Source organism: Hetaerina americana, unplaced genomic scaffold (assembly GCF_022747635.1).
Source record: "Hetaerina americana unplaced genomic scaffold, ioHetAmer1.1.p SCAF_15, whole genome shotgun sequence".
NCBI classification, from domain to species: domain Eukaryota; kingdom Metazoa; phylum Arthropoda; class Insecta; order Odonata; family Calopterygidae; genus Hetaerina; species Hetaerina americana.
This window is the reverse complement of record NW_027286625.1, coordinates 12212279-12237796: the sequence shown is the minus strand read 5'-3', so window position 1 is coordinate 12237796 and position 25518 is coordinate 12212279. Positions and strand designations below refer to the sequence as shown.

Genomic DNA, 25518 nt, shown 5'->3' with positions numbered 1-25518 from the left:
CACACAATAGCAAATCGAATATTTTCCCCGTTGCCTTATCATAAAGTCCTCTTACTCGAAATACCAGGAGAATATGTGATTAACTTAGATAAGATACCAACTGCCTGGGACGAATCTTTGTTAGGTTAAGGGCCATCTTATCAGACCGAATTGCTTTGTCTGCATTTATGAATCAGCTTGCCATGCTGCTCTGTGTTCTCAAATAGACTATATTTTTGCTGAATACCTTTTCAACTTACTTTCGTCTACCGTTTAGAGGCATGTTCGACTGTTGTGTAATTGTTTTATACCAAAGCGAGAAAGAAATATCCAAAGAACCGTGAAAATATAGTAACTCTTTAATTGCGATTTTCGAAGATTTTCATCAAAGAGGAACTGGATCGATGATTAACAATTTCTGCAGACGTGAAAGAGAACAATGATAGACGAACCAATTAATAAGTCCGCGTTCCTGTTGACCAATTCTTTAAGTTTAATTGATATTTTATGTCCTCTTAGGTTGCGTATAGTTTTGTTATTTAACGGCAATGAAACTGTTATGATAATCATTCTATGTCCTCATTTTACGAAATGTGGTTTAGAAAGTTTTACACTTAATTTAAGGATTTTTTATAAGATTTTTCACCTCATTTTAAAAGTGAATAGCGAAAAGTCATGGTCAATTACACGAAAAAATATTTCAGGAAGATTGCTGTGTAACCTACTGGAGGTTTTTCTGGTTACTGTCTCTTGAAGGAAGCGGTCTGGAAAGTACCTATGAATTTAAATTGAGATTGCAAACCCAACTTTGAATATTTAAACACTTTATTTCGACTCATATTAATGTTGTGAACGGAAATGTATTTTACTAGAAGTGGCAGCGCGAACGGTTTTACTTATACCTAAATTAGTTGCTATTGTTACGGGAAACTAAAATCTTCACTAAACAGGTTTTGCAAGGCATAATACATAACCAGTACAAATACCATTTACTCTTTCTTCAAAATATCATAATGGAAAATAAAACAAGTGTTGATAATAGTGCTGAAAAATGGCAATGCAATAAATTAAATTTCGAAAGGGATGGAACGTGGGTTTAATTATCTTTAAAAGTAATTTCATTTGTCAAGCATTGCCATGTCACATAAAAAGCTTTCCCGACGAGGTCCGTGTGTGCCTTTGAAAAGGATATCATTAATTTCTCACTGCATGAAATGTCTATAGGGGCCCGAGGAAGTGACCTTCGAATATTATTGAATCCAAAATTTTCCAAAAGAGGGAAACAAGCGCACCGGGTGGTCTGGAAACGGCCTTGATCGGTTGTCGGAGCGAGGAAATATGTCACTCCGTTGAAAGTTTCAGTCAAAACTTTTGTAAAGCCGTTGACGAAATAAAAATGTTCAGTTAAATCCACTTTTCACCATCTTTACAGTACTTTTATTTGAAAAAATTGTAAGCCTTGAAAGACCTTAAATCTTAAATTAGCCTCGGTTTACCGTCATTTACAACGACAACCAAAATATAAGTTACCATAAATAGGTCTTTGGATAGTAAAAACATTTGGGACGTGCCTCTTTTATCTCAATGAACAATCTGATGCTGTGACACATTTTTTAAGTTACGCATGGATTGTCCGGTCTTGTGATTGCGCGTTTATTAATATTGGAAGGTTATTGTGTTAGTGACGCGCTTAGCAATATAGTGTAAGGGCTCTAGTCATATTCTTCAGCACTGCGCAATTACTACGCGCAATCCTCTTCCCACGACAGCGCTAGGTTTCATTGGACATGCTAAAAGTATTAGGACAGTTCAAATGTTCATTCTCCGGGATTATTTTTTGAAAAAGCCCATTTAATTGCGACCAGTGACAATTATTTTGAGGTGAAATGTGAAACTTTTCCGTGTTTCAATTAAAAAAAATGCCTCTACTCACCCAGCGTAACGTTGAAAGATCCTTGACCGCTGAGAGGTAGACTATGAACACCGCCCTCAGCAAAGTACTGCCCGGTGAATTCCAATTCGGGTGTCCTTGTCGATATCTCAAATTTTCCGTCTTCGACATTTGTCCTTCGGGTAAGTGAAATATATGTTAGAAATGAAAGTGACATCCATTATGCTTTAAACAAAAAAATTATCATTCAGTCCGAAGGGATGTTTGCGATATGCGGGAAATAAAAAATTATCACAGATTCTACTCGTTATATCATCGTCCAAGTCCTTATCGAATAATACGGCCTTCGGCCATGAGTACTCGAAATTTTTTGTGAGTGGATGAACTCGGTTGTTCTTCCAGGCATTTAAGCGACTAGGCTGCCAGATGTATGGCAAGTTAGAAAACTCCCAGAATCACGTGAGCACTCGTGAATCTTGACTGATTATTAAATGCGACGTGTCTCTTATAGGCGTTAGGCTTTCTGTTAAACTTCAATTCTTTACCTATAGTTTTGCCTTCGTATATCATGCAAAACCCATTATCATGCGATTTTAAAACTGTAATTGCATATTAGTAAAATTTTCCATAATTGATTGGCAAGCATTATACATATTTTTTTCCAGTAGAAAATATTCCATTCTCTAAGGGTAATTGCTACTCGACATAACAGTTAAGTTTACAACACATAGGTTAGCTTTCAATGTTTCTTTTAGAATCTATTGAGGAAAGAAGCACCAATAGGTCCACTCGCTTCAAATTACATAATTACATTCATACACACACACACACACACACACATACATATATATATATATATATATATATATATATATATATATATATATATATAATTGCCTTCACTAATTGGAAGCACGTTTCATGCTATAGACCCCAGTATATTAGTGCACAAATTTCCCATCAACTTAGTATGAGAATAATGTTTTACCAGATGGTGCAAATTTATCATTTTATCTGGAAAGTTGTTTACTCCATATTCGCTATTATTTGATCTACTTAATAACAACCAGCAATGAACATTATGGTATTTAAATGTAGGGCCGGTAGAAACGTAAACACATAGTACCATAATTCCTCTTAAAAAGTTTTATTCCAGTTCACAAAAAAACTGCCCTTCCGTTATCCTAAACTTTGTCGCCAGTACGATACACTTTTATTCAAGTTTTATTTTAATATCAGAAGAAATACTCCCGTCATGTATTTTTATATCATTTTTTATTTGATAATTGTTTGCTATTATAAACAGTAGTAATCAAAAAGTCGAATTATTTTCATTGATAAAATCAAGAAGAGAAACTAGAAAATTCATATTCTAACACATCGAAAGTGTGGCTCGAAAATTAGGAAATACTTTTACCAAACTAAGGGCATTTTAATTAAGAAACTTTATCAAAAACGTTTATACACTCGCAGGCATAAGGATATAATAATCCAGTCGTTATTATACCTCATAATCCTGAATTAATTGCTGCCAGTTTCGTTCATAAACGACAGCTCCGCTTACTCGAGCAAATTCACTAAAGCGTTGAGAGGGTGGAATACCGAATATTACCTCACTATATATATATGAAAGGAATTCAATGGGCACTCATCACTTCACACTCACTTGACCGACATGACCTCGGCCTGGCTGAGACCCCGAACGATGACTTCCGTCAGGGTCATCTTGAGGTTCACCTCCCCTTCACCAAGGGACAAGGTCAGCTCCGCCAGAGACAGCGGGTCTATTGGGGGCACATCCAGGTCTGCTACGCCTTTCGCAGCATTGAAAATCATAAGAAACATTCTCGCTAATTAAAACATTGTATCAGGAATGAAGTGTATTTGAATAATTAATGTGATTCATGTTATAGAATATTTTTAGTTTTGTTTTAGGTGGGGCCTATACATATTTCAGCGTTGAGGTATTGGATCCATCGAGAACCTATTACAGCGGTATTTTACTTATAATCATTATAGATATTTACATAATTCATTCCTAAAAAATATATTCAGAAGCTCATAAATAAATATTGTCACTGCCATTGGTAAAATAATGAAAGGTTGCATAACCGTTTATTATAATTGCATTATAATTGAATTGTAATTAATTAAATGATTCCCAAAGCCGAACAGATTAATTTAATAATCAAATTACACAGTTTAACAAATTTAAAAGAAACAATAAAGGGTTAACTGAATTGTTCTCGGTATATGAGCTCACTTAACCTTACTGAGAATAACACCACTTTAGTTGAATGACGTTCCAGTTAGAACATTAATTCTGCTTAATATAATTTATCTCATAATTTGATTTAGTACGAGTATTTTCCTCATTATTCCTTATATTTTTTCTTTAGTGTTCAAGTAGGTAGCGTTTCCTGAATCGTGTAAAATAACAAAAATGAGGATTTTTGAGTATATTCTGGAGTAACTCATCTTTGTTAGGCATGCTCTAGATATTGTATTTTTATATTAGACTAATTTAGAAGGCCGGGTCACTCAAGTGAGTAATGTGTCGATCAGCTAGCGAGATTGAGTTTTTGTCTCGTACATGAGAATATCTCCGCTAGTCCAGACCCTGAGACATCTAGGCACGTTTAGCTTAGTTACAAGTACATGGATATGCCCACGTGGTTTCTCCTTTAGATCCCTCAAGAGGAAATTAAAATAATTTTGAGTGGACATCTATATTTTAGAGAGTATGTTGTTTATAATGATGTATGTTACATTTACGATTGTTCTCATGTGGCAGTTGATTTGTAGCTTTTCAAACCTTCTTATGAAGTGGCGTGAGTGGCTTGTAGGGATCTCAGTACCGCGTGGGGCGCATGACATCCAGAAATAGTAAAATTTAAAAAAATACTTACTAATTTAATGTAAACTTCGCATTTTGTGAAATGTTGGAATAAGTGAATTATTAATCAATTCATTATATATTCTTAATACAGTACAAAATAAACTATAAAATTGACGGTTCATAGAGCCCAATATGTCAGGGTTCTATGACTCGGGTCGTAGGATCCTGAGACATTGGGCCCCATTGATGCGTGCGAAAGTAATTAAAAGATTGAGAGCGACGAGACAACGAAAAAACGGTTATGTTTAGGTATAGAGTGATTTCGAACATATTAGGTAGGTTGATCAGCAGCATCAAATGGATCGTTTATATCGTCTATATGGACAGGATTATGTCAAAAATATTACCCATAACTCAGCGATTTTTACTAAGTCGCGGTATTTCGGTGACTGATATCATTCATACAGAACTAGCCGATGTGAAAAAACAATCTGGCGATACATCATGTTGCTAAGTCCTACGCGTAAACACGGGCTAACGACTGCGAAGTATTGAGACATGAATATGTTATCATATGTTGTTCGATCTTATAAGATCTAGTGAGCTGGCTAGACATATTTATGTACCATCCAGTCAGCTACTTCTGCGTTATAATTATCGCATCTTCTATTCTCATTTCTTGGCTAACTATTGAATGCAATTCTTTGATTTTCCAAATTTTTTAATCAATTGGTACCATACCATGTAGACTGTAGTTGCATAATTCCAGCATACTGTTTCCTTTAAAGACATGGATCCAGGGTGAAAACTTGTGAAGCGGAGTCCACGTCGGAAAGTATATTTTAGAAGTTGTCATACTATATGTTTCATTCGGAAGGGATAAAAAATAACTCCAAACATTATTGCTCCCAAGTGTCAATCTCGTTTGAGGATGCTGACGCAAGCATTATTCCGAGGGTTTTACTCAAAAGCGCTCGATTATTCTTGGCAGCGGAACTGGAAACAGGACGAGCGCACTCCGGTGACGCCTTCGTGTTATCACTGTGCAGCAAGAACGGGACTTCCCTTCTGCCGGGGAATTATCAAAATTATCATTAGCTCACAGATTAGAAATACGAATTTGGATGGATCCTGAAAATATTTACAAGACGAAGTGACCTAGAGGAGGCTTTCATTATTAAACGCAGAACAACTTGGTGACTTATCACCATCTGATACTTGAATTCCCTTTGCGACAGTTAGGCCCAAATATAGAAGAGGTTTGACGGCCAGTTAAGATTATTTATATATACATGTATTATTATTAGTTATTCTACCGGTTAAGGTAGGTTTTTGGATGGACATAAGTACTAATTAAATAATTTGTGACCCCTAGCAAAACACAACATCCTACTTTAAATCAGGTCCCTCTTCAGCTCTGAGTACTTTCTTCCTCCCTTCATCCAGTCCAACATCCCTATCCTGTTCCTTCCCTTTCCTCTTTTGCCTAGCATTCTCCCCTCAATTAGTCTTCAACATCCCACTGCCGGTCAATACCCCCTTCATCCACTTTTCCTGCCTCCATAGGATTGCTCCCAGAAAGCCCCTCTCTTCGACCACCATACCAAGTACTTCCTCATTCGTTTTTTTCTCTGTCCATTTCACCTTCTCCATTCTTCTCCACACCCACATTTCAAAAGCCTCCAGTCTACGTCTATCCTCCTGCTTCAATGACCACGTTTCCGCGCCGTACATAGCTACGCTCCATATCAAAGTTTTTACGAGTCTTTTCTTAACATCCTTACTCAAAGTCCCCGTCATCAACTCCCTCCTCCTCGTGAAAGCCTCTTTGCCTAGCGCAATTCTTCTGCTTACGTCCTTACTACTTTGGCCGTGTTGGTCCAAATCGTTACCGAGATACGTAAACTGTTCTACCTGCTCTATTTTTTGCCCTCCTATTTTAATGTTAAGCTTAGCCTTTTTCTTTCTAGAAAATCGCACAACCTTTTTTTATTAATATTGATTCTCATCCCATACCTGTGGCACTGAATTTCCAATTCACGCAGCAATGCTTGCAGCCCCTTGGCTGACTGACAAACTAAAGCTTGGTCATCAGCAAACTTAACTGATTTTCGGAATTTCCCGCCCACCTTCATTCCTACCTCCAGTTCTTCCCATGCCTCTTTAATCATTTCCTCTGCATACAGGTTTAACAGCAACGGTGATAATGGGCAACCCTGCCTTACACCTCTTCCTAACACTGCCCATCCTGACTCCCCGTTTCCCACCCGCACCTGAGCAGTCTGAGACAAGTACAGGTTGCAGATTAGCCTCCTTTCCCTCCAATCTATTCCTATTTTCTGCAATATACTCATTAGTTTTTCCCAATTCCCTCTATCAAACGCTTTTTCGAAATCTACGAAATAAATGATGGACTATACAGAGATATACATATATATGTATCGAAAAAAAATGCTGAAAAAATTTAGGAAGGGTTAAGAGAAAAGTTGTGTATGGAAACTCGAAAGGAGGCCGATTGAATGAAAATGTGATGAAGCTTCCCGGAGAAGGCGGCCTTATATCTAAGGCGGCTGCGAATCAATATTTTACAAGGAATAACGGAAAATCTAGAAAGTGAATAAATTTGATGATGATATTGTTGGGTTAATTAATGTAAGTTAGAAGGTTTTTTGTCTTTCAATTTTTAGGGTCAATAATTGATATGCTGATTAAATGATAAAACTGTCGCTGTAAGAAAGTGAACGTTTTTGTGTCATTTAAGAGGTAAAGATGATGGGCGTGTGCAACATGAAGAAGCTCTAACTAAGGTCTGGAAGACTCTGAGAATTTTCGTCAGATTTACCATGTTATTTTAAAGGCTCTTCGAATACGTACTAGCAACTTTCAAATGAACGTGCAGAGACTCGAGGGAGATGGTGGCATTTAGAGCATTGTTAAGGTCCAACATACGATCTACGGATCAGGCCACCCGTGTAAAATATCGCAAAATGACTCGCAAACTGACAGATTTCAATCGTCTTTCCTACCGTGTACAGTTTGTAAACAAAACTTAACCAAATTTAAATATGTCCAAAATTGTAATTTAAAAGACTTTAGAATTCAGATATTCACCTTCCAAGCACTTCGCATTTACTTACATACTATATACAAGCTTAGCAGCCTAGTGGTTTACCAACGTCATAGCCTCTCGTAGAGTGTCAAAATGATATAGATAGATCTTGGTCATAACATTTTGTAATGCTTTTTTAAATCTAGCCAAAATCTTATCTCGAATCTGTGAATTAAAAGATTTTACGGGTAATCTCGGAGGAGTAACTGTACGTACCTTCTGTAAAACACCAATAATGATGATAGTCAGCCATCCCCTCCTACCGGGGATTACTTTCCTGGGAGAAGGGGAAGCCCGCTTCAAAATCTTGTTTTCTCATGATACTCACATGAAAGTGTCATAGGAGTTTGCTCAAGTGTCCTATTTTAAGTTTCATCCGTGAAAACAATCATTCGTTTCTGAGTAACAGCAGTGGACCTTTGTCGACGTAATTGTCTTAATATGGAGTTGACAAATGACAAAACATTTCTCGAGTGCATTTCCTCCACGATGAATATCATATGATTACTTCTTCTGTTAGCCCTTTGCCTGGAGAGAAGTAGATCGCTAGCTAAAATAATACAACTACGAATATTATGATAACGTAAAGGGATACCGAAGATCAAATTATCTAATGACCCCTAATACAACACTTTAAGGCGTTCCAACAACTAAAGAAGTTTTAGGTTTCCGAATACGGTAATTTTTTTATTTGTTCCATATTTTAAGCTCGTAGGAATCCAAGAACAAATAATTTGACGTGAGGGCTCTCATTCAAGAGATTAGGTTCAAAACGTTCTTTCAATTTAGTGCATCAGTGATTGTTTATTATTTCGTTGAGCCTTTACTTTTTCCTGATGATGTGTTGAATGATGAGTTGTGATCTCTGTGGCACAAGTCTTGACTTCATTCTATTTAACTTCATGAAATGTAACGCGAAAATCAATGGTAAGAAGTTTAAACATTAGTTTATTTCGTTATCCATTGTTGTGCTGCGCTTTAAATGTTAGTGCACAGTTTAACTACGCAATGGTGACATCATAACATGTACTTCCTTTGCCTTCGCTTTCCTGTGGTCTTGACTTGGGGTCTCGCGCATCAGTTATTATGCAACGGATCCGGTAACAGCCGTGACAAGTTTAATTGGAGAAAGAGTGCCAATGAGTTTTGAAATCATTTTCCTAGGATTAGTTATGTCATTCAATCGCAATGTGATGTAATGCTTGTAACAAATACTTTTTAGGACTGCTTGCACAATGAGTGAAGACACCTGATTATTGTGGAGAAATTAAGGGGACCAAAATTTCAAAACGGTGTTGATATCGTTTAACTTGACTTTCCCGAATCCCTAGACGACACTTTACATGTGCAAGAAATTCGTTCATTTCTGTGCCAGTGAAATAAAAAAAATCGAATGGTACGAACCCCTTTATTGATAACATTCTGTCGTTATTATGCAGATCAGCAATCCTGGATTATCCAAGCGGAGTTTTAATACACTCTTCGCGAAAACTGAGCAACACTTCGATAGTTTTGTACTTGGGAGGCATATATTTAGATTCACTGTTATTATTATGAGCATGAAATGTACAGGTATTTTGTATACGTGCCTACGACTGCATATGCTAACTTCTTGAAATTATCTCAAGAGCTGACTATGAAACTTTGTATCACATGTTTTCAGGAGTCGTATCCAACTCAAAAACATTTCTTACTGAACAATTGAATGCTTCAACGTGGGGGAGCCCAATTTGCCAAAAAAGTTCCCAAAAATGGAAAAAGGAACGAGAATATTCGCCTAGCAGAAATTAGAGCATTATTATGGAAGGGAGGATTCAACACTCACAACACACATTTACGAGTTTTTTTTAAATTTATAATTCCCTCCCGAAAGCCTACTGCATGGAGAAAACCGAAATGGAGTGTGTAGACTCGATTAAATACCTAGGTGTTACCCTCACTCACGATCTCACCTGGTTGAAACACACACGGAGACTGTGTGGACAAGCCAACAAAAAATTAGAATTTATTATAACAGTATTGGGTAAACGTGATGAAAAGCTCAAAGAGAAATGTTATCTGTCGTTGGTTAGGCCTTATTTGGAATATGCCGCTAGTATATGGGATCCTCACCAAGTTGGATTAATTGGATCACGTGCAGCGTAGAGGAGCTAGATTTGTAAAACGTTGTTCTGATAAACTTAATAGCGTACCCAAAATATTGGAGCAGCCAGGCTGGGAATCACCAACGGAGCGAAGGTTAAAGTACAGATTAAATCTCTTGTATAAACTGGTAGGGCGTTTCTTTAGCAGCGATGTTGAAAATGTATTATTACCCCCATCGTACTACGGTAGGAGAGATCATGTCAGTAAAATTAGAGAGATTAAGTGTAGAACAGATAGATTTAAGATGTCATTTTTTCCTCGAACGATAAGGGATCAGAATAACATTGTCCGACCGCGGTAGGGGTAAAAATATTCGGATTCAATGAAATAAGGACAATTTGCACTTTTCCACAGTTTTCACAGTTTAAACTGTGGAAAAGTGCAAATTGTCCTTATTTCATTATGATGAACTTCCACGACCTCAAGCCTGAATCTGTTGAACTTATTCGGATCCAAATTAGTCTGGTGTGTATTCACCCCCTACCACACACCCTAGCGGTGGCTTGCAGGGTGATAAACTATTTATCTATCTAAAAATTTATCTAATAAATCGTGAGATTTCAATTCCGCGTAAAAAACTGAAAGAACGTCAGTCCCGTGAAAAAGGGAAAAAAGTTGATCGCGATAGACGCTCAACGACGAATAAGTGCTTATCCCGGCACGTTAAAGGCTCATTGCGTAGTTCACAGGCGACCTTTGGTTATTAAATCGCAGGTGACTTATGCATAAATTATTCGAAGAGACGCGGAAATCTCCAGAAGTCATTCTTTCAGTTCGGTTTCGACGAAGGCCATTTCAGCTGCTTGATAAGTGTTTGCGTGACTTTTTCGAGCTATATGAGGATTTCAATGGTTGCTATGCGCAGTTGACTTTATTTCCTGGGCTCGTTTACCCCCGAGCATTATCGGAAATGAATAAAGACGTTTCGCGATGCGAAATAGGTAATTAATCTATATGCTAACTCATGATCTGACTAATGGACGCATCATCTTTTCCCTACTGCCTTACAAAGGACCCACTTCGGGTATTCCTGAGCTTTAATTTTGAAATCTATTAATACCGATGGAGGTTTTAGTAGTCCCACTTGGACCACGAGCTGATATAAAAAAATAGATTTGTCGAATTGTGACATAAAAACTTATCTTTCTTTAATAAATTCACCATCTTTCATCTGTGCTTTTTGATTGTCTGATCGTAGAAAAAAATAATGTTGGATTTAACAGTTACGAATTGCTTCAGATATGAGCCGATTTTATGTTTTTCTTGTGAAATGATAGGTTTTATATATATATATATATATATATATATATATATATATATATATAATTAATATGAAGCTAGCACTAGTGGACAAAGACAAAAACACATATTTACCCCGATCTTCACATACTCGTATTTTCCTCCGCCCAAACACCTTCCATATTATCCCCACACTTCTAAAAAGCCCCCTCCAAAATCTTCCCGTCCCAACTCTTTCCCTCACAAATCTCTCCCCACCTTCCCCTTACATCCAGCGTTTCCAGCCCTTTCTTTATTTCGGTTCTATCCTTCTCTTCCTTGTGATAGGTGGCGTGCATCACCGAAAATTCGAAACTTAGTGAGCTTCTTTTCTTTTTTGTGTGTTTCTGTTTTTGTCCACCACATTGACGTCCGTCAGACCTTCATAGTTGTGTTATATATATATATATATATATATATATATATATATATATATATATATATATATATATATATATATATGTATATATATAACACAACATAACATATATATATATATAACACATATAACATATAACATACAACATACAACATAACATATATATATAACACATGCATATATATATATATATATATATATATATATATATATATATATATATATATATATATATATGCATGTATACACACACTACTGAGGTGAATGTGATGGATAACATAATCCATAATCTATAGTCTGGAAAAATATGGATGAGTAGTACGAGTACCTCATTTTACTTTTGTCATCTCTTCCATGGCGATGACGTTTGCCAGAATGTCGCTGCACTATAAAAAGTTGAGCACATCTTGAATTGTGGGTTTATGACTCCTTGGTAGCTTAACTGGGTGAAGGCTCGACCGGGCATCGAGGGATCCAGGTTCGAATACCGGTCAAAGCGGATAATTTATACCCTTTGAAATTGTTGCAGTGTAAGATGTAGGTGTTCTGCGTTAACCAATGAAATATTTAAATATAGCTTTAGTTTAAGGTATTATTGTTTGCTGTTGCTTGTTTCTTACGTTAAAGTTACTCACCATTTCTAAGACTTGGCAGAATATGCTGCAGGGAATTTCTTACACAATCGTTGATGTGTTGATCCGTCTTACGACATATCATCATGAAAGGAGCTGAAAAAGGTATCATAAAGTGATTTGTTAGGGGTATCAAAAGTGGATATTTATTTATGTAAGTATATATATATATATTTGCATACTATAAATATGTACATATGTATTAAAATGTACACATATATTAGTATGTAAGATAGGTATACATCAACATAAAAATGCGTCGACTGCCACTTGGTTAAGAAGTAATGTAGTTAAAGCTTCCTAGATTTGTTTTTAAAAGACTTTTGGTAGATAATCTTTTATGCGTCTTGTAATCATTTAAGAATCAAGCTCAAAAAGTAGTAAGAAATATAGCAATTGAATGTAAAAATTAAATTCCCTTTTCTTAGTTCATTGCTTAAGATTGAAATAAAAGCGAAATAATATCAATTTTGATATCCATGCATATTCAGCGTTGTAATAACAACTTAACTGAAAATACGTGGATTGTGACTTTTGATAGGAAATATTTCAAAGCTAGAATTTCTATCAGTTCTCCCTCATGATTATATTTAGGATAAAAACGAAAGACTCGCGTTAAGCTATGCCTTGTAAGAAAAGCAGACATTTTTAGTTGGCAAAGCTACGTTAGATGCATATCCCGCTGTTTATTACTCTCACACTATTTTGGGTTTATTTTAGAAAAACTGAACATCCTTGGGTGAGATAAAAAATTATCACTGGTGGCCAGTTTTTATGTCACTTGACTTTTCCTTCCTCTTATGTTTCTTTATTTTCTTATATTTCATCATTTTTTGCTTGTTGTCTCCTTTGCCTGGAACTCATCCTTGGGCAAAACGTCGATTTTTATTTTTCATTTTTTCATTAATTGCTCGCAAGGTTCTCAGCCCGCGTTCTGGGGTAATAAATCAATATTGAATGACTTGAGAAGAAAAATACGTTCCCCCCGTGACATTTGACAACAAAAGCATTCACATTCTTTTAAGTAAGCAAGAGTGGATTCAGTGGACCAATGGTAATACAACATGGCATTTCAGTTTTTCATTAATTGTTCGCAAGGTTCTCAGCCCGCGTTCTGGGACAATAAATCAATATTGAATGACTTGAGAAGAAAAATACGTTCCCCCGTGACATTTGACGACAAAAGCATTCACATTCTTTAAAGTAAGCAAGAGTGGATTCAGTAGACCAATGGTAATACAACGAGGCGTCATAGATTTACTTTCGCTCGGTGTACACAGTTTCAGAGAGAGTATGGCCTCGTATAGTGTTTATATCTCTTGATAATGTGACGAAAAATATTCGAGGATCAATTCAAAAGTCTTTCACTTGTTCATTGGTCCTCTACAGAGTTATCTTTTACTGCTGGCTGTGCATCGCTCCTTAAACGCCCATTGCCCTCCCACTATCTCGATTGTTTGATTACATCCCGCGATAACTGATTTTATGTGGGATCTGAGAGTTTGCACAACCCAAAACCAGACTTTTTTTGGAAGCTCAGCTGAACAAAGCAATGGAACTTCACAAAAATCAATGATTCCCGGTCCATTTTGGACTGCTTTAATTCATAGCATCATAATAATATCAAGAAACTTGTTATTCTGTGGTGATTTGATGAATCAAAACAAACCATCTTCCATTAGTCATTTTTAAATGTAAAAGCGTTTGAAATAGATCATCGTTCACCTGCAGTCGTCCGTAACGACGGAATAAATTTAGTAATTTTTATTACCGTTTTCGCTTATTTCGAGAACCTTAGTGATTTTATCTAGTTTATTAAACACTAAGCTTCATCACTTCGTCAATGAAGGCTGAAAACCGTTCAAGAGTAAATTTCGGAACACACTCATTCTTACACTAATTGAATTTTTATGTAAGTGCATTATTCCAAAATAATACATGATCCAAACAGTGTAGTATTCTTGATTGCCAAGTACTTGTATGACAGAATGAGTATTATTTAGCAAAGAGAAGGTGCTTTTTATTTGAGGCATTTCAGCTAAAGTGAATTATGTACGCAATGGAGGATATACTTACGCACAACAGCCCTCGATTCAACTTCAAAATGAAAACTTGTCCACAGAGAGCAGCAGACGTAAAGGAGCATCTCTATCCGTTCCCGCATTGTCGTGTATCTCTTCCGGCTCTATCCGATGATAACCTTTAAAGGGCTTTGAATAAAAGCATGCAAAAATAGAAAATGTGTTCGTTAGTGTTGACACACTTATCAGGGAAACAGAGATCTTAGAATGTACTATGATCGAAAGGAAAAAATAAAATAAAATTAGCGTTAAAAGTAGATGGAAAGGGGGGGGGAAACTAGATGTGTAGTGTATTTTTATGAAAAAATAGGAAAGAATACTAAAATTCATTATAATAATATGAAAACTTCAAAATATCTTGGCTTATTCATTCCACCAAGGAACGAACACCTTTCAATTTCTCGTTTAGATCTTTTCCACAGGCTTTTTCAGGGCATTCACTAGTTATTCCTATCAAATTTTTCCAAGTATCACTCACACTTCCGATTCAAATGTACTTTCGCAACCTCTTCTAATGGTTAAATTTGTCCTTAAACATTCAATTCAAAAGCTCTCATTATCTTTTTTCTTTTAACTGCTCAACTCTTACTCTCAAATGTTTATCAATGGAAATATTTCTTTCTACCCATATTTTCCCCGATCTATTTTTGAGGCCTACTTATTATTTGTCCATTCTTCCTTTCACTAATTCTCTCGGTTTCACATCATATAGAGTAAAGTCGATACATGCAATCAGATTCAACCCTTTTATACTCATAAATAGGTTTATGTTAACACCATAAGTCCGAGAAAAATTTTTCTTTTTCCGTTATGACTACTCTTTCAGGATTATCCCTTCTAGCAAGTAAATTTATCTATTTATGTATCCTACTATGCATTATTTGCCTTTAAATTGAATAAACTTTCACCAAACTGTTTCAAAACTCCTCTAAAATATTTCCCAGAATCCGTCCCGTACGCCTTTACTCTCACCATGTACCCTCCACTGGTGTACAATAAGCGCAGCCAAATTTCCTCCAATACGTACACCAAGAAACATATTCCCTTACGCACTCTTTAGCTCCCTTCATCATAATTAGACCTACAATTTGGCAAAAATATATATTTTATTTACAATTTATACCATATTAACACATCATTTTCATTAATTTCAGTAGCATAATACCTCTTGTACTTTAATATCGTACACACAGGATGTCCATTCGCCTGGTAATTATTTCGAATCACCAACTACTTTCCCTTTCCAGAGGCCTTTTTCACAGTCAAAGTTTAAGTAGTCCAGAAAATATTGCTATATCTGATGAAGCAATAAGATCGAAAAAATTGCAGGAGCAGGTATTAAATATGTAACTTGATAAGATCATTGATTGATATGATATTCCACCTTTTTAATTTCTTGCCCTTAAAATGTAGTAGTTGGCATAGTCATGTTTTGGGAAAAATTTTCATTTCGTTTTCTTATGATTTAGCAAGAGCAATAACGAAGCTGTGAGGTTAATTTGATATGGGTGAAGGGAAGATGCAAAAAAATTAATGGGCGCGGAAGAAAATAAACTGAAATATTCTACATATGGTTGGGGAAGAAAGAAAATTAACAGGAGAAATTCGAGGAATTCCCAAGGTATGACAATGGAATTTTTAATACTAGGCTATAATTTTGGGCATAAAGTGTGTTTAGTAAGGTCAGAGGTTTAGCTTTGCTTAACTCCTGGGTCTGTCAAAAACGTACCTAAATAGGTGGACTAGTGTCAATATTAATAATTGTTGGTCCTGAAATACGTTTCATCATGGATTAAACTTACCTATTCATTATTCCAAATTTGGATTCAATAAGTGAGGTGGCTCTCTTTATAATATAGACAGCGGTTGGTGAAAATCCCATATTTATTATATCCCATATTTATCCCATATTTAATCCCAATCCCATATTTATTATCCCATATTATCCCATCTGGCTTCTCACCAGAAAAAATTGGTACCACTACAAGGAAGGAAGGAAATATGTGGTATTTAAGAGAAACGGAAGACAGATTTCAGATTGTATCTTTTTTAAGAGTGATAAGTAAATCAAAGAAGTATCTTTGCACTCGTATAGTTGTATCAGCTGTGTTCATCTAAAACCTATATTGGCTGTAGAATACCAATGGTAATAATAATGCATTGCTCTCTGACTAGAGGGCAAATATGCCACTCAAAGTGTATCCCCTCATTTCTTCTATCACAGCTGTTCCTATCCCTTGAAGTGTTATGAGAGCGTGTGCATAGGCATTGATTGAACTTGAAGCTGGGGTCTTTCATATCTGAATCTGAGTGTTCTTTTGACCAGGTTACGTCATATAGTCACCAATCTACGTTTCTTGTCGTAACTAATGATTTTTTACAAGTCTTATTTTTAATAATAGCTATCTCGGAGAGTACATCTCCCAGTAAGCGCAAATGTGCCTGTGGCCCAATACGTTTCCGAATTAGCCAACTGGTTTCCAAAAGAAATTAGGAATATGGAAGCTGTAGAGCTTGCTTTTCAGTAACGGAAGAAAATTGATCTTCGGTTTGAGAATTGTTGCGATTGAACGAAGATTTTTATCATATCTCTTCACCCACAGAGAAACCTATGAAGATCATCTTCGTTCTACTCAGATAAAATATTTTTTTGCTGCATAAAATTTTTATCAGTGATAAGCCATTATGAGAGTACATAAAAATTAAGTCGTAACTTTTTGACGGAATTCGGAATGGGGCTTCGTAAATAGAGACGTTCTTAATGCTGCTTGGAGATAAGAATGTTGTGTAACAAGTGGTGTGTACAGCCCAAACATTAAGTGCCGGAAATTGAGCACGTCTGTATTGACAAAAGCATCGTTAAGGATCACCAAATATTATCAATGGTAATAAAGAATAGCGTTAGCATTTATCTCTAACACGCTGAAATTTGTGCCAAGTAAGTTTAAATTTAGAGTTCAAATGAGGCTTGTGACTTCAGTAATTGATTAAAAGCACTAGTCAGTTCACCTAAGCGTATTCTTCATCTAGCAAATAACAAACCTGCGTAGTGTTGCGCGATATCCCTTGTTACTTTATCGTTTCGCGACAATGTTTTTGATCATTATCAATACTAATTGTTTTTTAATCGCTTCCGATTTCCCCTTCTAAAAGTCATGTTAACATTTTCTTCCATCATCGCGATGATTGACTAGTATTAGCCAAAATCCGGAGTCGACTTTCCAATAAAGATTGAACTATTGCAAAAAATGTTAATCGCAAAAAACCCTGTTCCTTCAAGTGGAGTACCATGCGAGGTTTATTTCATTCCAGGGACGTAACATATAAGAGGTAGATTGCAATGCCTGTAACCAAATGCTTGTAATACCATCGGCGATTTTTAAAATAATCGTCGAGATTTGCATACACTACAGGATGAAACCGCCTTCTTGGGATCGACCGAAAATTTATCCTTTGTCTGCCCGTTCCAATTGATATCACTGTGAAAAAGGTCTATTATTAAACGAGATAGTCAGTTGTATAAACTGTCTCAATAAACATGAGTTATTAGGAATATCCATCGATCCATATTGGTGGCCTCTCATGCCAAATTACATTGGAGGGCTTGCGCTCTCCAATAACACCCAGAGAGGTACTGGAAAAAGTAGATATATACCTGTATACCAGATATTTCGAAGGTTGACTGCTTCTTAATATTTAACTCGATCCCCCATATTTTATGATTTACGTCTTTTTATTGTTTGATTTATTTCAAAACTTTAATGCTGAAAATTATCTGTCATTTTATTCTATTCCTAATTCTTTCAATATTCCGAAATCAGGTCTACGCACTTCGAGAATAGCACTAAATGCACCGGTGTCGTTATTTCTTTGTCAATCACTGTATCATCTAAGGCTTCTGCTACCAAGGGACCTTAAATCTATATCATGAAAAGAAGGCGTTCTAACTATAATACTTCCCTGCGGTAAACCTGAAGTTATATCTGTCTCTAATGAACTTGATCTATGGACGAATACTTTGTGTTTACGGTTAGATTAGAAGTCCTTAACCCAGCGTCTTTGTTTCTCAATATTATCTACTCCCTTTGTTTATCTATTTCTCGGCTGAGACCCATGAATAAAATACCCAGTTTGTTACGTTTATATCTTCTTTCCCTAAACCCTCGCTGATTACGGTAGAATATATTCTTCTCCTCGAAAAAGGCCATTATATCGCTAATAATAATGCTTTCTAAGATTTTAAAGGATATTCATGTTAAAGATTATTTACATTGTTCCTACAATATTCTAGGGAGGATTTATTTCGGAACCTGGTTCATTTTGTGTTATCATACATATTTCGGACTTTTTTTCGATTCCTTATTGGAACGATAATACAAGTATGTCGCTACTGAGCTCCTCAAGTCTGTGGTGGGATTTATTTTGGACATAACATTTTTTTATACACGCTCTAAAAATATTATATCGGATATTGACCTTTTTACGTTTTCTGTAGCGATATCGACGTTTTTTCCTGTAAATAATGTAGATGTGGACGTTTCTCTTGTACTGCCCTGGAATTAGGCCGAATTACATAGGGTTATCCTCCAAATGTTCAAATAACATTTCGCCTTTTTAGTTACTGGTGGATTTACACTTTTTTTTGTTTCTGAGCAACATTCTACAAGTATACTCTCTACTGCTCTAATAAAGGTATATGTGTGTGTATATATATGTATATATGTGTATATATATATATATATATATATATATATATATATATATATATATATATATATATATATATATATATATATATATATCCGCCCGCCTCTGTCCGCACCATCCAACCGCCCACGCTGCAAATGCTGCCATCTTCTAAGACCCTCCACCTCCCTTACTACCAACTCCCAACCAGACGCCACCTGCACCTCAAAAAACATTATATATATCGCCTCTCCAGTAACTTCTGCCCTGCCTTCTACGTGGGCGAATACACGACCACCCTTGCCCTCCGCATGAATAACCACCGCTATTCCACCAAATCTCCCACCTTTCTTAATTATCCCATCCCGACTCACACTGCTTCCCACAACAAATCTTTCGATGACTGCTTCTCCGCTTCGGTGATTCAAACCCTTCTTAAATCTGCAAGTATCATAGAGGTGAGAACCCCCGCGAGAAGGCGCATATCTGGGTGTCCAAGTCATTTGAACCCCCCGGGCTGTACCAATCCCACTGCATGCATCCAATAGCTGCCTACATATCCCCTCCCGCCCCTTGTTCATTTCCTATTGGTCCCTTACCCCTCCTTCCCTCACCCTTCCCCCGCACTTGTTCCACAAAGCATCCATTCTAAATGTATCATCAAGCATCAATGACCATTTTTCCGTGCCGTACATAGCTAAGCTCCGTATCAAAGTTTTCACGAGCATTTTCTTAACATCCTTGCTCAACGTCCTTGTCATCAACTCACTCCTGGTGAAAGCCTCTTTGCCTGGTGCAACTCTTCTCCTTACGTCCCTTCTACTTTGACCCCGTTGGTCCAAAACACTACCAAGATACGTAAACTGTTCTACCTGCTCTAGTTTTTGCCCTCTCATTTTAATATTAACCTTGACCTTTCTCTTTCTGGAAAATCGCATAACCTTTGTTTTATTAATATTGATTTTCATCCCATACCTGTCACACTGAATTTCCAATTCACTCAACAATATTTGCAACCCCTTGGCCGACTGACAAACTAAAGCTTGTTCATCAGCAAACCTAACTGGTTTTACTAATTTCCCACCGACTTTCATTCCTACCTCCAGTTCTTCCCATGCATCTTTAGTCATTTCATCCATATAGACGTTGAACAACAACGGTGATAATGGGCAACCCTGCCTTACACCTGTTACGTTTATTTTTCATACTGCTATTCTTCATGTGGAAGACTTCATTTATCTTTTTTTACATCTTTATCCAGTCTGTTATGAATTTCCTTCTCCCAAATGCATTTTTCGCCAATGCTTTTGTCATAACCCCTGTTATACTATCCATTTTTCTTCCAAATATTAAATGTATGAACTCCTCTACCTACTTTAGTTTATTCCCTCCTACTTAAATTTTGATTTGCCTCTCATTCATTTAGAACCTCATTTTTATGGATTTAACCTGGTTTACCTTCATCCCATGGTTTTTGCATGGGGACTGCACGAGTACAGCATGAACAGTAATATCTAATTGTCACTCTACTAAATCTAGGTTTGAAATTGTGGAGAGTCTCCTGTTCAAATCCGTACGATGATTTATAGCACATATACTCAAACCCAGACTGGATAGCACAGCTTTCTAGGAAATGTATGAACTTGAAAATGGACGGAATATTATGAATGGTTAACTCTTGTACCCATGAAATGTGAATGGAACTTGACGCGGAACCCCGATGATCTGTGCCCCCGCATCGCAAATCAACCTTCGTATTTTCCCCTGCTCTCCTTAAATCAATTTACTAATCACTGTCAGTGGTGAATTCCTGGGAGCGTGGAGACGCCGTCAACCACTGCTCTTGGGCACATGGGAGTGATTCCAGCGTGATGCTCAACCCGAAGGACGACTCGAGGAGATTTGATATCAAGTTTCGCGTTTGACATTTTATGCCAGAATATTTCAAGCAGTGTCAGCAGTTCGGAAATTCTCCACTCACCTCTTTGCTCTTTTCCTCACGCTCCCTGGCGATGCTGCAGGATGTGCTCGCCGTCCCTGTCGATGGTCCGTCTGAATGGCAGGTGTTCTAGCGAGTCGACGAGGCGGGCGAATGCATCGGAGAAAGCCTCCGGTGATGTTTCACTCTTTGTTTTCCGTAGCGTAGTAAGATAGAACCGTGCGTATGAATCCCTCCGTCATGTCCGTCCACGCCCCCCCCCGCCCACAACTCCCTTCAAACTCAAACTCCCATAATCCCTACTCACTAACTCAGCAGTCTGATCGCCATCAGTTTTTTTACCATACCTGTCACCCTTTACCGCTCAAAAACATCCTCCTGCTACGCTGTCTTTCCTTGTCACTCCTCCAACCCCTTACCAACCTCCCTCCAACCCCACCCCCGCGACTGCTAACCTTCGCCTTGGAGTGGCTCTTACGAAGTATCTCGATGGACGTGTGGTCCCTAAGATGGAGCAATAATGATTGAGATTTTGACGTAACTTCGGGCGCGTCGACATGGGTTGACACCATGCGCCAAGGGCGTTTGCCCTGTTCAGGTATTACGCGCGATAGGGTCGAGGTGCGTTAGTAAAAGTGGTCACGAGGCCGTTGTGGCGAGTGAACGTAGTAAAGGAAAACCTATTTCTCTACTAGAACACGATTTTGCTCAACAATACGATCGGTCGAGAAATTACTACAGGTAAGAATAACACGCGCTTCGGGCAACACCTTGGCCATTTTATTGTTTATTTCAAATGAGATTTTAAACCTTCACCTCTTTTTTCGAATTATACCCTTACAGTGAACGCTTATGGGTCACTTCAAAAGACTTTTTCCGCAGTAATATATTGATTTCCAAAGACTGATTTTTATTTATTTGGTACATTCGACCACGAGAATTAAAAATAAGACACCACCAGTGTCTGCCGATTCAAGTACTCGTCCTTGCTTCACAAAAAACATAATCATATCAAATTCAATCCAAGCAACCTAGTATTTTTAATTTAAAAAATTTCAAAGCTTTAATCGAACACATTAATACGTGTACATGCAAGCCATAATTTAGGTAGACATGTGTATGTAGTTCACGTGCATTAATGTTCATATTGATGTATGATTGTATATTTACGAAAAAATGGCTGTGCTTCCTTCCCTGACCTAATGCCCCCCTCCACACGCCATTGTGATGGCTTGCGTTGTTATATTTTGTAGGTGTACGTTTCAGAATTTGATTGCTTATCTGAGGAAATTAGCATACGCCAGACGAATTTGAAAGTGTTCAAAAGTTTTCCGCTGTCTTCCTTTGGCATCGTATTGGTTCTAAAATTGAGTTGAATTAGTGAAACGAAACATGCAGTAATTAACTGGGAAATTTGTTTATTATTCACGAAGATTTTACCCCTAATAGTGAATGTCTGTTGCGACATAGTGGGTGGAGAGCTCGGTTACCAACCGTTGGGCCTGGGATTGATTCTAGGTGCCTTTACGGCCCCCAGTTTCTCTCCAGCTGTGAGATTTTCTTGACAACGTTCCTGGGAGAGCACAGGCACAGCAGATGAAGTACTTCTGGGAGACAGGAGCCCTTTTCCTAGGCGTGTGACCTTCACAAAAGCCGTAGTGCCTAGGATGTGGTGAGTCATGCCCTCGGTGAAACAATATCGTTTGATTTACGAAGCATTAGGCAATCATCATTATTTATTTACCGCAGCATGAATAATAAACTGCTACTTCATTTTTTAATTACAGTCTTTAGTTTATTTTCGTATTTATAGTACCCTACAATCCACTGCTAGGGTGTGTGGCAGGGGGTGAATACACGTATGATTCATCTAATCATTTATTTATTTAATTATTACCCTGTGATACATAATTCCATCTTTAATGATTGAATTGCACAAGATGAAGAAAGCATAGTGCTGACCACTTCATACTTTCTTACGTTTTTATTGATGCAATATGGCTCTGTTGCCAAGTGTGTCGCAAGTTTTCGTCCCTCCATCGTAGTGAGACGTCCAACTCGTTTTACATTTTGTTCAACGCCTGTTGGAAAACTTCACCGAAGGTTATTCGAGCACTATATTACCCTTTCCTTTCAGAATACAGCAAAGCTTTACTACGCATTCTCCAGTACTCCTAATTTTCTTTGACCTTCGCTAAACTTCCATTAACAAAACATCAGCACTTCCTTCCCTGCCTTTCCGGACGTACGTACTCATGTTGTTGCTGACCTCCCACCGATGACCTCCCCCCGTCATTTTCCCTGCTTACCTCTTTGTCTCGAAGAGGACTTGAACTTGCGCCACTCTCAGAGCCGTGGTTTATAAGAGGCTTATCCCGAGAGACGGGAAATGCGCGAATACGACTGTTTCCCGATGTGAATTTCGCAACAGGCCTAATCTCGGGGGATGAGTAATTTAGTCGAGATAGCTAGCATGCACTTAAAAAAAGTGCTCGTGGTCACAAAATTTGACCTAATGGTTGGCTCTCGACTCGTGACCTCTGAAACTTTAGAGGAATAGGTATTTTTTTATGATTCCGAGTGGGCAGATGAAGGAAGTTACTTAAGTATTCGCACATGTTTAAGATCGAAGAGAATAATGAAAATTTTGGCCAATCAATGTACATTATCCTATTAGAATATTTTGTAACTTCCTTCCTTACCAAATTAAACTTTGAGCTGATGTTTCAATGGCTTTGCTAATGCGGCATACATGGTCTATTATGAAAGCAATACGCATGGTATTATTGTGACGCGACCATCCACGGCAACACGATAAACCGTTTGGGAAATGTGGTGGGGGGTCTGCTCTTTCTACAAAGTTGGTCGCCAGATTGCTCCGAGTAGTCTGAGCGGAAAGACGTGCCTCCGAGTGAAGTGTATTCTTCGGCATGGTAACACGGCGCGATGGAGCGTTCGCTTGAACAGCGATAGGCCATTAAGTTTTGCGTGCAGTTTGGAAATAATGCAACCGAAACATTCCAGATGCTTCAGGTGACCTTTAAGGACGACTGCATTTCAAGGTCACAGTCCGGGAGATGGCACAAGGCATTCAAGGAGGACCGGGAGGAGTTTGCCGACGAGCCCCGTTCTGGACGCCCAACAACGGCCAGAACCGACGAATTCGTGAATAGTGTGCGCTCAGTTTTGCTTTCAGACCGTCGATTGACCATTCAGCAAATTGCTGTCACCCTACGCATATCCAATTTTCGGTGCATGGGATAGGGACAGAGGATCTGGAAATGCGCAAGACCTGACCGAAGGTTGTGCTTAAAGTGTTGCCACACGTCCTTCATCGTTACCAACTTCCTGGTCCGGAGTACCATAAGCCGGTACCCTAGCCTCCTTACAGTCCAGACGTAGTTCCATGCAACTTTTTTTTTGTTTCCCCGACTAAAGAGAGAGCTGAAATGAAAGCATTGGGATACCGTAGAAAACATCCAAAATCATTTAACGACGCCCCTGAGACACATTTTCGGCAAGTAGTTTCAGGGTGCCTTCCAGGCGTGGCAGACCCGTCTCCGCTAGTGTATTAATGCAGGGGGGGGGGGGGGGCAGTATTTTGAAGAATTTTAAGAATTATACAGGTACGATCAATAAATCTATTTTTCCCAGAGAAATGAATAAAATCATACGCATTACTTTCATAATGAAAAGTATGCAACAGCTCACCAAGTAAATCCCGATTACGGGTCTCGTTGGCCTTAGGTCGCATATTTTCGGATTAAATATATAGAATATATTCTTTTTATAATTTTGAAATTAGCTGCGGAATACGCCAATTTTTCGATTTACTTCATTTTTAGGCGGCATTAATTGAGGAATAGAATTTTCTATGCTGTCTATGAAATTATCTGCTCTTAACGTTCGTTTCCCTGTATTTATTTCTCAAGTGTGATTGTAATCAGGTTATCTAAAAAATGTAATTACATTATTTAGTATCGCAATTCATTAGTTTTCATATAATATCCCATATGAATGGAAGTTGTTTAGGAATTTTGTATTGGCCGAATTTCCACATGCTGAAACATATGTGGAAAGTATCAATCTAAGGTGAAATAAAAAATAAAACTCGATAAAATCACCTACAGTGAAGAGCGTTTAAGTGTTATTTATTAGACAGCAATTGAATCGTGGAAGCCAATAGTATTTATAGCCAATAATTGGAATCGTTTCCCGTGGACGAGTTGTTGATGACGGCAGTTAAATAGGGAAAAAACAATTTTGATTTTTGCGCCGACTTCTAATCCCTGGCAATTGGTTTCCATTCTCTAGAGAAAACATACAAATTGTCAAGCCGCGAGAACTTGGTTTCATATATTTTAAAACACATTTATCTTGATTAAGTTCGCAAAAATGTATATGGCTCCGCAGTAACACAGAAACTAAAATTTGGATGCATGAATTTATGGAAGTCTATTTATCGAAAATGAACCATGATTTATACATCTTTTTCGGTAAATATGCAGTCATCTGAGAGGAGTTAACCAAAGATAGTTGATATGGATGACTCTTTTTACA

At 37.5% G+C, this 25518-nt stretch overlaps 2 protein-coding genes across 4 annotated transcripts in view; one reads left to right on the top strand and one right to left on the bottom strand.

Annotated features, from left to right (window-relative positions):
• The window catches only part of LOC139686805 (protein takeout-like), a 54422-nt gene extending 33190 nt beyond the window's left edge, over positions 1-21232 (bottom strand). The window contains exons 1-5 of the mRNA XM_071583862.1: positions 21001-21232; positions 14329-14462; positions 12256-12348; positions 3537-3684; positions 1913-2046 (exon numbers count right to left, since the gene is read on the bottom strand). Coding sequence (XP_071439963.1) covers positions 1913-2046; positions 3537-3684; positions 12256-12348; positions 14329-14416 — 463 coding nt within the window. The 5' untranslated portion in view covers positions 14417-14462; positions 21001-21232. The remainder of the gene's footprint in view (positions 1-1912; positions 2047-3536; positions 3685-12255; positions 12349-14328; positions 14463-21000) is intronic.
• The window catches only part of LOC139686804 (E3 ubiquitin-protein ligase RNF13-like), a 113035-nt gene that overhangs the window by 27839 nt on the left and 59678 nt on the right, over positions 1-25518 (top strand). The window lies entirely within an intron of this gene.